Genomic DNA, 14,538 nt, shown 5'->3' with positions numbered 1-14,538 from the left:
TTCCTTAACATATACATGAAACTAATGGAGAAATACTGACAATTCTTCTGTGTGCTCTAAGGTCTCATTTCAGACTGTGCAAAAAAGCACTATATTTTTTCACAACACACTTCATTTTCATTGCATCAGATTCACCAACGCTAAACCAAAAATAAGCTCCAAACAACTGGATCAAAGTCTTAATTAATAAAGAATGACAAACTATTTGCACCTTTTTCATGAAATGTGTGAGAAGAAATCTAAAGCAGGAATACTTTTCTTGTACCAAGCTCTGAGAAATTCCAATATAAATGCTGCTTTTGCTATGTAACATTTCTAAGCTGGCAAAAAGTATACTCCATTATTTAGAAATACAAACCAAATTAGCTTTTTCTTCTGCCGTATCAGTTTAGCTTGTACTCACCCCACTGCTCCTGTATAGAAGAAAGATTAGCAAGCAGCTGTTCATGATACAGTCGTTCAAGCTGAATAAACTTCATTGCTTTCTCATCTGAATGGAAGGTTAAAGAAAAATGCACACATATATGCACATGAGTTACTTATATTCAGCAGCATATTTGAAAGGGCAATCATTATGTACCTGAAATTTTAGATAACTGGATCAGAATGAAAAATGGCTAGTATCCAGATTTCTGTTCAAGGAAGAACATAATAGAGGCATGAAAACAACAAGTAAAAAGTAAAGTTGAGAAAAGCTCTAAAAATGAAAATCCTGTTCTCTTCAGCAGTTACCTCTTCCCACCTGCCTTAAGCCCAACAAAAGTTTTTCTAGAAAAGAAACAAGCAAAATGTTCTTATGCCAACAACTCTTACCAGAAATTGAAAAGCAAAACAAATACCAGCACTTACCTCTCAAGAGATACAGTTATAAGCCAATAACCACAACTACCTGAAAATACGGTTCGTTTCTACTGACCAGCTGGAGGCAATGTTTAAAAAAATTCCCCCAACTCAAACTTTCAAGAAATACCCACTCTCCCCCTTTTCAGCCATTGTACAGAACACTGTTGGACACTTGAGTTCATCTGGTTTTCTTTCTGAAGATTCTGCTTACTCCTATATGAAGAACTCTATCCCCTCCTTTAGGGTTATCAATATATTCACAAACGTAGTTACATATTTTCAAAATATTCAGGATAATTCCAGTTCCATCAAACTGGAATTGCTGGTTTTTCTGTTTAAAGCCATGTTTTGCCAGCTATTTGGGATTTAATTCTACAGTAGAATGAGAACAGAAGTACAGTGAATGATGTTCTCGGTAATACAGAAAAAAACAATTTCCATTATTCATGTTTATTAAAACACTGGAGTAGTTATTATAAAAACACAGCCAGTACTTGTTATTCTTGTTAGCCTCATACATACCATGGCTTATGAACAACAATATTAATGCAAAGAGTATTCTTTGCCTTCAAGAAATCTGGTATTAAAACAGAATTACAGATGAGAGAGATAGCCTTAAAGGATCAGAGCAATAAACCCTGAATTAGTTAAGTTCTGCACTAGATAAATGAAAATGTCTGTCATGGATAATTAATACAATGCAACATGACCAAGTAAGTTCTTTGTTAACCTCAGGAAACTGATGGTTGCAAGTACAGAGGAGAGATCCTTCATAAATATGTATTATATAGTGGTGTTGAATTCCACACAGCAGGTGTACATTGCATTAAAAATATTCCCTTTGATCAGCTTTAAATAGTGCCCTTTGATTAAAGCAACTTCTATGAAAGAGAAACTGTCTTTCTATCATACTGCTGAATGCATTTTAAATTTACTGTATTTCTGCATGCAGAGCCATAATTTACTACAGATTTTTCCATGCTTTTAATTAGTGCTGTGTATTTTGCATTCTCTGTTGGATGCTTTTGAAATAGGATGACCATGACAGAAGTACAGTCTTCCAAGACAGTGAAGGGTATTTTATTTTACATATGCTTTTATACTACCACCAGAGTTACTTCTCTGGTTTTGCACTACAGGCTAACAGAATTTGTCTAGGTTTTGAGGATACCTTTCCAGGTTTCATATACTTTGTTATTTAACCTTTACAATTGCCTATTTGCTGTATTTTGCTTGTAACAAACTACATAATAATCTGTATGCACAAATTCTGTAATTTATGACTGATCTCAGTAAATCACATATACCTTAAGGGCTTGCCACTCTCACCTCTTCTTTTCATGGTCCAGTCACCTCCCTTCAAAGCAAACAGAAGTAAACCCACTCCACCTTTTCTAAAAATCTCATTTCACTTTATGGTTTAATTAATCTCTCCCGCAACTACTGAAAAAAAATCCAGCGTTTAGCAGCAGTTCAGCTGTTATAACTTCTTGACCAAACTTAATTTTACTATCTGGGAACAAATCAAAATAAACTGGACCATTGAACTGGCTGTTCCCAGAAGCTATTACCCATATTTTCCTACAACAGTTTCTCAAAATACCTTGATATGATTTTGACTCATTATCTACCAAATAACATGTTGCTATTTTTTCAGGTTGCTGATCTCCCTTAGCTCAGTGCGTTTGTTACTTTTACTCTAATCTAGACACTTGTAGTACATACTCTAGTAAATGGTTGTGATAATTTTGTTCTTACTATAACTATGCCCTATTTGAAATAACAGAATACATACCCTATCTAGATTGGACATATTCCCAGTTACTAATGCTTAGAACAGAACTACTCCTATAAAAACAGAAGTTCTTTGAAAATATTCTCTTACTTCCTTGTTTATGCACAACTACTAATGATTGTATTGGTACAGCTTTTGGAAGTGGATTTATTACTTAATTCATATTCCAGCTGCCTGATTAAGAGGGACTTGCTAACATATTGTATATTCACTCATGGGTAAATTATACCTGTTCACTTCTTATTAACCCTGACCCACAACCTGTGAGTCAATACAAAGCATTTCTCTTTTATGTTTTATCATGACAGATTATTTTAATATTGGGTCACAATTTCAACAAATAAAAGGATACATTCCTCCTCTTGAAAATAGGTCTCAGCTATCTGCAAAAGTAAAAAAAATAATCAGAATTATCATTTTTGTGAGGGTGATAATGATGTAATATGAAGTTTTTATCACAGTTTCAAACATCTGTTTTGCACATTCATATTTAGTTTGGATAAAATACTAATGTTCAGAGTAAATACACGTATTCTTATTCTAGGAAAGATGTTTAGAAAAATATCAAACAACAAAGAAATACTAAGTGTTATCACACAAGTGGATTTGCTCAAATGTTAGTTGGGTCTTATGTTGTTACAACAACAAAAAACTATTTCAGAAACTTTTAAAATTATCGTATTAGAAAGTTTTAAAATTACCTAGAAGTACTGTGTTTACTGATACGAGTTGAAGAATTTGTATTCTGTTACTGACCATTGTTTCCGTATGTTTGACCAAACTGAGATCAATACCAAGTTCTCCTGAACATTGTGATAAAATAGAGAAATTGAGGTTTCCTGACTGATGAGAAAAAAACAATCTTTGGATAAAAGACTCTAAAAATACTGCCTATCACTGCACCAGAGATATACCAGTGACCTTCCTGCTTATATCTTATTTACTATAAATGATTACAACAGATATTTCGAGTATATTAAGTTTGAAAAATTTACAGTATGAATATTTGAAATTCATGAGATAAACACAAACAGACTCAAGCTCTTTATTTCTCTCTGTATTACTCCTAGACCACCCACAGAAGGCAGACAATAGCACTGCAGCAGCCTTCTGCCAATTCCTTTCCTGAAGCTACTCTGCTGTTAAAAAGATTTAAGGATCCTCTACCTCATGTGTCAGTTCACTAAGACTAACATCTTGATATCTGAAGCTCTTCAACAATAGAGTAAGTCATCCAGTTAAGCCAGACGGCAGTTCTTTGATTTGCACTGTAGTTGTTATGACATGGAACAAAACTGTGGCTCTTCCTCCTTTAGACTGACATTTCTATAACAGAACAATTAAAATTGGATTTGTAACGAGACAGCTCTGCCAAGGAGGACCACTGGATAAAAAAAACAGCTCTTCAAGACTTGTTCTCTTAGATGGATCTTAATACAGATATGTCAAAACAAAGAAATACCAGAGAACTGACACAAGAAATAAGCAAACTTTTGCCACTGCATTTAAAGCTCAAAGTGCTAAGGAGGTTTAATATAGAGAAAAAAATCATTCCAAAGTAATTACAAAGGAGAGGGAAAATCAAACCTAAGACAGGCTACATAAAAACGCTTGAACACCTAAGTGAATATCTGGTAACTTCTAGCTTTACAAAATGTGTAAGCTCACATTAAATGGTGCTGTAGCAGCTGCTATGTTAGCCAATGGCTAGGAATTGAACAAGGGATCTCTGCCTAAGCATTCAAGATGTCTAGCTGCAACATCCTAAAAACAACTTCACACTGGCTGGGTAATTTTATTATACCTAACTTTAACAGATCACTGCGAAAAGGAACAGTAAATATATGATGACCAAGGGTTTATACAATGAAAGGCTGTGTATAAACCAAGAACACAGTCAAGGAAACGTAAGAGAAAATTATGTTCCAGTATACTAAGTTATTGCTATATCAGAGCTACATATTTTAACTGCAGACTACAGAAATAGCTTTCCTATCCTCTTCCTAGCAATGCCTTGGCTTTCAACCAGCTATGTCAAAGCCAAAATTAAAAGCATGGAAGTGGTAGAACTTCCAGAAGAAGTATCAAGATGACAGTTAGAAGTACTTTTTCTCTTCATCAAGTAAAGGTCAGGGTTTGGTGGGGCGGAAGGCAGGTGTTTGTTTGGTTCGCCTCTCCGCCCCAACTCACATAAAGGATTATTTCTTGGACTAAAAGGCTAAAGACACCATGGTACTACAGTCCATAAAACCAACTCAGAGAAAGTAAGTATCCAAAGACAGTCAGAAAATGAGTGTCTTTCTAATCAGAAATAGAATTTCACTTTGACTCCGAGTTGGTGGTGGTGAGTATAACAGAAACGATAGAGCCGACGCCTGCAAAGGAGAAGGTGTTAACACTGTGGTAACCTAAATGTTTTCTTCCAATTCCTTCCTGTATACAAATAATCGTTGAGATTTGCAACAACGGCTTATTTGTGTTTGCTAAAAAACTGGGGAAGCTTTCCTAGAAAACTGAAGAATACGGATGGATTTGTTTGTAAATACAATAAAATATATAAACTTCAGAAGTAAAATTATTTTGCTTCACAGAACTCTACAGCACTGGTGACCTTTACAAGCATTAACAAATCAGTTCTGAGGGACAGCAAATGCTGGCAGTCTTCCTATTTGCCATGCATGGTGTGGCAAGGGCCATGCTTGCAAAATGTGCCCAATAACTGTAGGTACCCTGATAAATGAACATTCAGGTTAAGACACCTCATAGCTGATATGCTAATGACTTCCATGACAGCACACAAACATTCAGTCTCAAAATCTTTGGGGCATATCAATTTAGGGCCTCACAGCTTGAAGGGCTTGACAAGTGGGCACTTTCGTTGAAGTCTGATTGCTCAAAAAAGACAGCAACTTGATAGAGGAGTCTAGATTACAAATTGTGAATTCCTGGCTCTCAGCCTTATCACTAACCACTAGAGCATTCTGAGTTCAGTACCTCCAAAACAAAACTGGTAAGCGACTTCTAGGGTTCTTTATTAAGAACTTTTGTATTTCACTGTCTTTTATTGTCTTAAAAAATTTCTGTGCCTTTTCTCTGCTACCCACAGTAGCCTCCTAAGTATTTCAGGATCTGCTAAAGCTCTGTATCTGTGTTTTAAATATAAGTACTTCTAAGATTCTGCAACAAATGCTAAACAAATCACATGAATCCCATCCAAGGCAGGAAATAGTATCTTATTTCAATTAAAAGTTAACCCTTAGAACAGCCTCTAATATCCCACAGCCTTTAAATATTCCATACAGGCTTTCCACTAACAACATGAATTGTTAACACTCCAGAACATTTGACAAAGCTCTTTAAAATGAAGTAGAAGAGTATTTGCTAGACTTGGCAAAAAAGAAAGTTAATGCCAAGCTGTATTAACGATCTGAAAAAAAGACTGAAGATGTCAGGTTAATCTGCTGGAAAGGGAAAAAAACATTTTTAATAGACTCACTTTACATGAAAACATGAATCCCATCTTTAAATCCTTTCTCTCAGATTAAAAAGCGTGTTATGATCTTTCTAAATTCTGTTTCTTTCAAACACTCCATTCAAATGCTTGATATCTCTTAGGAAAAAAGAGATGGTGATTCATCACATGTTTGAATCTGGAAATGTAGATTCTATTCTCAGTTCTGTCACAGTTCCTGTACGACTTTCAAGAGGTTATTACCCTTAGGGTTTGGCTTCCTCACCCAAAAAGCTGGACAGGTTTCACCTCCATCATGTTTGATGGCACTCCTTAATGTCTGTAAAGCATTTTGAAGTTTTTGCTTTAACTGTGTTTTTCTCAAAACTGACCTTTGTACTAACTAATGAACAACCACCAAATTTGGTGTGACTACAGGTATAAATGGTTAACCTTAATGCTAAGTTGCAAATAAATGAAGGAATGGTATCAAACATCTTCACTAAAACACAGATTAAAAAAATAATTTAAAATTCTAGGTCAGATGTAAATTATCTGTAATTTGCAATACTTAGAAACTTCTTTTGCAAATATAACCACTTATTTATATCAAAGATAATAAGAATGTAGGAGTGTCATCGCAGTTTAGGGGTTTAAAATATCACAATCATCTAATTTTCTACAATAAAGATAATACAACTAAGTCAACTCAGACATTGTATAGTATCTATTTATATAGCCCACATTAGACACTACAGCCAAACAAAACGTCTTCTAGTCCACTGTTAGTGTGACACAACTAAACACAAATTAATATTGCATCAAGTCCTATCAACATACTCATCTTGCACTATAATCTCCAGAAAGAAAACCATATTGACCATTTAGTAAAAGAGATTGCTTTCCAAATCACACAGTATTTCCTTTGGTCTTGCTAAAGGAAAGTGAGTTGCAACTATGTTATAAAAAAAAAAGTATACACTAAGAAACCTTGACTCTTAGCATTCATGAATGAAATTCATGCTAGAAAAGTCTGTAACAGCAACAACAATTTGAGATTTAAAATGTTAGATATTACCTGTCCAGTGTCTTACAAACCGTATTTAAGTTATAATGAAGAGTGATTTTCCTAATCTTTCAGCCAAGTTAGAATTTCATCCTTATGGAATTGGAAAACCCATCTTTTAAGAGTTTCCTTTAATTGAAGAATATACTTTCAAGGCAATTTATAATTTACCGTATATTAGAAGACCTTAGAGGAGATACTTTCTGCGATCACCTGTTATACAATCAAAATACCCTGTCCAGATAGGAATACTGGCATATACTGAAATAAAGCATTTCTTCCTAGTGAATAAAGGTCTCAAATAAAAACTGTGTGCAGCACCTCAGAATCATAGGAAGTACCTGATGGAGACACAGGGGCAGTATCTTTGAATCCATCTGCTCAACCTCTTCACGGAGCAAAGAGAAAAGAGACTGCAACGTGTGTTTTTGTTCTTTCTGGTGGAAGTTTTCATTTGCTTCAACAGCACATTCAGCATGCACAGGATCTGTATCTGTAATAAGAGTATTTTCCTCCTTGATTGCTGTGGTTCCCACTGTAGGAACTCCTTGAAAAAGAACAAGTACTTAAGTTAGGATTCAGGATAGCAGGAAGCAGATGATGACAGAGAAGCATTCTACTGGGGAGCACAAATGTCCAAGAGGACTGTCCCAGGCAAGGTGAAAACGGAGAGCCCATGGCTAGTTGGAGTTTATTTGAGAGTCCAGGGAACTGAGCCAGTAGTGGTGATCTACACTGGTAACAGTGACACAAGGATGTGTAAACTGAATATAGCATCCAGAACTTCTTGCTAGGCAGAAAACTAGGCTCTCCATGGTACATTCCCTGGCAGTCCAACATTACCTGTCTCCAATTTTAAGGAAGTCAAAACAAAAGTCAGACATGCAGGGGGAGGGCTGGCAAGGTATTTGAAAGATAACATAAAGTGTAACAGTATTAAAATGTTACAGGAAAAAATTCCTGGGGGCAAATCCCACATTTTTTTGTTAGAAACGCAGTATTTGTAGTGTACTGCTGATCATCAATATGATAGTTAGCACAAAATATTAAATGAGATAAAGAAGTGTAGAGCAGGCAGTAGTAGCAGGAAACATCAAGTACCCATATACAGACTGGACCAGTTTCTCACAGAGAATAAAAGCAACAAATGATGCCTTCCTACCACACAGTCTTAGGAGTACCCAGAAAACTACAGCTTATTCCTCCAATTAATGATTTTTTTTCAATAAAACAATATTGAATTTGATACATTTACGTAGGACTGAACTTCTTAAGAAGTTCTCATATTTAAAAAAAAAAAAAAATTTAGAGAAATTTGGCCACCAAAATGTGCACCATAAACTTGTTTATAAACTTAAGTTATGATGAGGATGAGTATGTTATTCGCCCCCAGCTGTACCCGTTTGCTGAAAATCATGTTATCCTTTAAAAACAGGACAGGTGGGGGCACTTTCAAGAACAGTCATGCTTCAACTGTTTCTGCAGCTTGGGCACTCAGCATATTTCAGACTCCCTTGTGTTCACTGCAACTGAAACCCTATATGAAGATTTAGGGCTTAAGAAAGGTATTAGCTGGTCCACAGAAGGCTCCACCATTCTATTTTTGGTCATTTTAAACTCTTTATTAAGTAAACTATCCAGGTCAGGAGTACTAATAATCTCCATGGGTGGCTATTTCCACAGGGCTTACTGCCAAACAAAATATGGCTGTAACTTAACATTGATTTTTCAATATTAATGAATGTTTCTGCTTTTCCACTATTTATTTGGGCTTTCTGTGGGCCAAAAGCAACAACAGACATAACTGGATGCAAAATACAAACCAGGAAGTACTTTTAGAGATGAAATTAAGGTTGTTTTTAAAAATACAGCCTTCTGTTCAGCACAAACTAGAAAAGAGAGCCCACATGTTCTGCAAACCTCTTCTCTTTGGTGGGTGGGTGGGGAGGGAACGACATGGACACAAACAAACAAAAGCCCTTCAAACTGCACTTTATTAAGCAGTTAATAATCACCCATCCTAATAAAACACAAACCTTGACTGAAACATGCTCAGTAGCAATTACCATGCAAAATCTTCATTGTAATGTTGTTGTGGCTCTGTTGCCACATAGTTTATAAACTGCACATTATTCCTACATATAGTTGAGCTATCCCTCACTTGGAATCAAATTCTGCCCTCAAACTCCTCCTGTGACTCTGAAGCAAGGCCTTTATAACCATTTGGGTTAATTTTACCTTCTATTTTGAACACAAAACAGCATTTGTGCCTTAGCACTAACCAAAAACTTTCCTTGAGAAAGTAACACTTGGTAATGCCATTTCATCATGAAAGTGTTACGGGTTAAGATCCCTATTTATTTTCCTCCATGTTCTTGAAAGTAGCATACAACATGACTTTTTCCTGAAATCATTCAATCTTAGTACAGATGATATATTTTTCAGTAGAGACATATATTTCTGATATTTTTAAGAGGCCAGGATTGACCTTTTTCACTTCGCAAACCATTGATATTTACTCTACACTTGATATTTGGTTCCATACTAGAATGGAACCAAAACCTTTCTGAAAATAAATGTGAAAAAACCACAGAAGAATATCAGCTCTCCAAAGAGTGCTCCGTAGAATGTGGCAGGGAGCTAGGTTCAAGTTTCTGCCAGACTCACAGAGGTTTCAGCTGACATCTTCTACGCCCAATTGGGTGAGCCAATGTTTTTCACAAGACATGAAGAGACGCAAACTTCCTCAAAATTTACCTAAGAGTTCACAGAAGGGGCCCCATGTTTGCAAAAAACCCAATTTTGACAGACCTTGTGAATAAAAATGACATTTTTTTCAATACTTATTTTTTGTTCTGTCAGTACTGCAAGCACATGAAATTAAGATGCTTTTGCCACCTGCCTAAGAAGTCAGAGGTGCACATATGAGGCATTTGCTATCAAAATAAAATGATGGATATTGTCCTCTGGTTTTTAATTGAATTTCAATTTGCCCAAGTCACCAGTAATGTTAGTTTCTAGCACCAAAAACATATGGCAATCTCTCTTTTTAAACATTCTTTGGTACTCAATACCAGAAAGCTGGCTCAGTGTGATTCATTCAAGAACTGTTTAAAAAAAAAGAAAAAAAAAAAAGACCAGAGAAGATATTTCAGACAGGAGTGTTGGTGGAAAAGATGCTCCAACTGAGCAAGCTCCAAGTCTTGTTTAGTGCAGACCCTAAATTAAATAATACTGCTTGATTTTTAATAGAATTGGACTAATTTATATTCATATATTTCATTTGTTGCAACACCAAATTCATCCCAACCATTCCACTTTCTTCCCCCACCTTCAAGCTGCTTCAAGAAATAAGTTGAACAATTTAGAGGAAAAGCCTATGTTGCCAAATTTAACTTGGGAAAAATCTATTAAATGTAAGTTACAGTGCTGTGCTACCTTAAGCAATTACACACTGTGATTTTACAATATTAAGTTACTAGTTATGCCATGACTGATTGTTTGGTAAAAGCTGAAATTATTTTCAGTGAACAGGGATAATTTGAAGTCCACATTTACAAAAATGCATTGAAGCAGCTGCCACTTTATGAATCACTACATGAATCTATAGCATGAAAGTTAATACGACTCATTACAAGGAATCCAAGTATGAATAATCACCAAAGCTTAAATCTGTCAATTTAAATTTACACCACTTCTTTGATCACCAGTGTCCTCCTTAAACAGATATAATCAAGAGTCTTTTCAAAACTATTATTAGCATTCAAAAAGAATGTGAGAGAGATTTGGGATCTGGGATCTACAGACCTGTCATTTCACTCTACTGCAGCACCAAGACAGCTAAAAGGAGATGCTTCATCAAACAATGCTTAGGTGAAACCTTGGTGCTGCTTACTCCAGGATAAGGAAATGGGCTCAAAAACCCAACTGCCAGTCAGGTGACAAATTTACTGTAAGCTATTACAGTCTATCTATTTCCATCTGGGGAAATCCTGAATGGATCATTGTTGATGGCAAGGAGAAGACATGAAAAAAATCACTGCCTCTGTGCCTTGTCCTTATAATCTTACCTACCCATCCTTTATTGGCCAGTGTCTGAGGAAGGATATTGAACTAGGTGAATCTTCAACCAGACACAGTGATTCTTAATCTTGCATTCTGGTTTACTGATTGTAGGAGCTAGAATAATTATAGCTCCAACATATTCTAAGCATCTACGAAAACATAATAATCAGATTTACAACTGTTTATGCTTTGTAAGCAAATACTTAAAGAATGTCAAACCCATTGGAAGTGTGAGTACTTGTTCTTTATTAAATAAAAAGCATGTCCACAGCAGAAGACTGACTCCTCCAATGATCACCAGTCTTCTACTGAGTGAAGTCCCAAATAAAAAACATGTAGAATGTAGTCTTACATATTCCAGTTTTATTGCTTTAGTCACTAGCAGAAGAAGGAATAAGAATAACATGCCTCCTAAGTAAAATGTCATCTTTTCCAGAATGGCAACACTTAACAGCAACCCTAACACGTTTGCTTATAGGAAAACAGAAGATTCATAAAACCTTTCTTTAGCTATAAGTCAAAGTAACTCAACCACGATTTTTCAATACTTAAAAATAAAAAAAATCACCATTACATGCCACACAAGTATTTAGGCTGTGATTCCAGATTGCTTGTGTGGCACTCACCCACTCAGGGGTCTTCCAGTCTGGTTTGATTATTCTCTCCTTTATCTCTGAGTTGGTATAAAGACTAGAAAGAGGGCTACTCAGGAATTGCTTAAAATAAATGGTGTTAAAAAATAAATGGAAGATTCTCACTGAAATAGATTTGTAACATCAAAAAATTGTGACACAGTCACTGCATTGCATGAAAACAGGAGAACCATCATGTGAGAACATCTAAAAAGCTAAATTAGCCTGTAATCAATGGGAAATAAAATGTAATTTTGTATTTTGATCGTCATCCTATAATAGTCAGGGGTCTTCATCAGCAAAGTAGTAAGAGTGTGTTCATAGGAGTTAAAACTCTTAACAGGCAGGATGTTCTCTGTGATGGCATTTCACATTTCCAGATTTTCCCATAAAATTTTCTATTATTTCATGTTCCTGCCTTTTGGCTTAAAGCTGACATCTACTGTGCACAGCTCAATCTGTGGTATTTCTGTATCAGTTGATCGCATTTCTCAACACCACTACTAACAGAAAGAGAATGCAAAGAGAAGTTTGTATTAGCTTTCAGTGTTTGGGCAAATTTCTCCTTTTCCTCTGTTTCCTTCTGTTCTTCTTATCACGCTTCAGGTATCTCTGTCCACACATGTGTATCACATTTCCTCAACTTGTTTTATGTTATTCCTGTCATACGGATGACTGGTTCTGAATTACTTCTGCCAATCTCTTATTTTAAATAAGTATTTTCTTCTCTTTCTAAACATTAAATCTACAGTTTAAACACATACTAAATGACTTTCTGCATCATTTAATAAGAACTCATTCTCCCTATAATGACAGATATCAGGATTATCTTTACTAGAAGATACAGTTCTTCTAGATTTTGTCTAGATGTGCAAGATATGAAACACAAGGGTTCCTTCTTTTCTCTTCTTTACTTATTTTACAATTCTGTAAGGTCATCATCAGTTTTCAAATCAGGTCACAAAAGACTTGCCATTTATCAAGAAAACTGTATTTTAAAATTACCTATTTTAAGTAGCCAAATTCCCCATCTTCTCAATCTTTAGGTGGAGGGGAAAAAAGAAAAAGATGGGGGAAAAAACCCCCAGGCATGATTCAGTTGTTCCAAGTAACTTTCAAAAGATACCGATGCAATGAAAGACACACTGATTTTAATGAATATATTTGCAGCACTACAGACATAAGCTTTATGATGAAAAGCCAATATAATAATAGAGTTGATGCAGACAAATCCTGCTTATTCAAAAAGGGAAGGAGCATCTCAAGAGCACATAATAAACATTCACATTTTCCTTATCCAGTTCATATCTAAGAGATCTAAAGGAGAAATAACAAAAAATTGGTAGAAACACATTTCTGAACAGCTCATTTACCCAAAATGCACTTCCTGGGAGTATCTGTTAAGTTTTGAAAAATCAATGTAAATTTTGACCACAACAGGCCAAGATCAAACTATCTGGTAGTTTGAAATCTTGGCGACCGAGGTTTCAAATCTTTACACTGGATTTTTATGTTCGAATTAACAGAACCATATTGCCTGAAATTCTGGCTATCCTGATTTGGAAGTCAGCCCAATTTCCATACTGAAACTCCACAGCTCCCTGCACTCGTGCTTCCTTGATATGTTCCATTTGCTACATAACCAGTGTTTTAATACAGAAGGATCTAGAGTTGTATCTGATTTAGAACTATTAGCAATTCTGAGAAAAAAAAATAACCAACCAAACCAAACCAAACGACAACCACACACCCCCAAACCCCCAAACATTTAGTGACATTTTAAAAATAATTAGTATGACAACTAAAATACATCTTGTTTATTAGTTCACAGAATTAGAACTGCCGTATTGTTATTTTAAGCAAACAGAACAATAACACATTTTTATCAAGTACCTTTAGATTTTTTACTGGAGCTTCTTTTGCTTCTTGGACTTCTTTTTCCACCTGGCTGTTTTTCTGCAATTGGCTTTTCCTCCAGCTGGGGGTCCATATGGACATTCACAGACCTCCTCTCAGTCTCCTCCTTACAGCCTGGGGTACAGTCTTGAGTGTTTATATTCTCATTATTATTGATGCTGTCCTGCTCACCTTTCTCCTGTTGTCCCATAGCAATGCTACTACTGGTCAGAACCTCATTGCCATCATTGTCAAGTTGATTTTCATTTTCATCAGCTGAAGAAACCAAATGGGATGCCAAACTTTCCACCCTAAAGTCAGCAGGAAGACTGTCCTTTGAGTCTATTTGTAGATTATTTGGTGGAAATTCTCTTTCATCCATTAGAGCGTTACTTGTTGAACCACTTAATCTCTCTTCAGATATTTTTAGACCTAAAATATAAAATCAGAAGAAGCACTTATAATATATGTATTATAATGGATACATAACCTTGTACTTAATGCCAGCCAATAAAGAATCAAATCAGCCAAGTGATACAGTTTAAAAGTATGGGGAAATTCTTTCAATCAGTAATCCTTTATCCCATTGTAAGTCTTAAAGCAAAAATACAAAAAATTATCTATAAACTGGCATTTTTATCCAATTATAATAGGTTCCAGCTACCTGACCAATAGCACAGCTGATATTTACAGCAGAGCTTATAGAGCTACAGCTGAAGTAATGAGAAAAACAAAAAGATAAACAGAAACCACCCCCGCCACCCCCCATAACCCATGGCTAAAACAAAAG

The 14,538-nt window shown here is 35.5% G+C and overlaps 1 protein-coding gene across 1 annotated transcript in view; it reads right to left on the bottom strand.

Annotated features, from left to right (window-relative positions):
• CNST (consortin, connexin sorting protein) overlaps positions 1-14,180 on the bottom strand; it is a 36,192-nt gene extending 22,012 nt beyond the window's left edge. Inside the window, exons 1-4 of the mRNA XM_062629472.1 lie at positions 13,746-14,180; positions 7,497-7,702; positions 2,991-3,021; positions 404-490 (exon numbers count right to left, since the gene is read on the bottom strand). Coding sequence (XP_062485456.1) covers positions 404-490; positions 2,991-3,021; positions 7,497-7,702; positions 13,746-14,130 — 709 coding nt within the window. The 5' untranslated portion in view covers positions 14,131-14,180. The remainder of the gene's footprint in view (positions 1-403; positions 491-2,990; positions 3,022-7,496; positions 7,703-13,745) is intronic.
• Positions 14,181-14,538: the final 358 nt, after the last annotated feature.

Source organism: Pezoporus occidentalis, unplaced genomic scaffold, assembly GCF_034315485.1.
Source record: "Pezoporus occidentalis ecotype Australia unplaced genomic scaffold, CSIRO_AGI_Poc_V1 ctg34, whole genome shotgun sequence".
Taxonomy (NCBI): Eukaryota; Metazoa; Chordata; class Aves; order Psittaciformes; family Psittacidae; genus Pezoporus; species Pezoporus occidentalis.
This window is presented reverse-complemented; position numbering and strand designations above follow the sequence as displayed.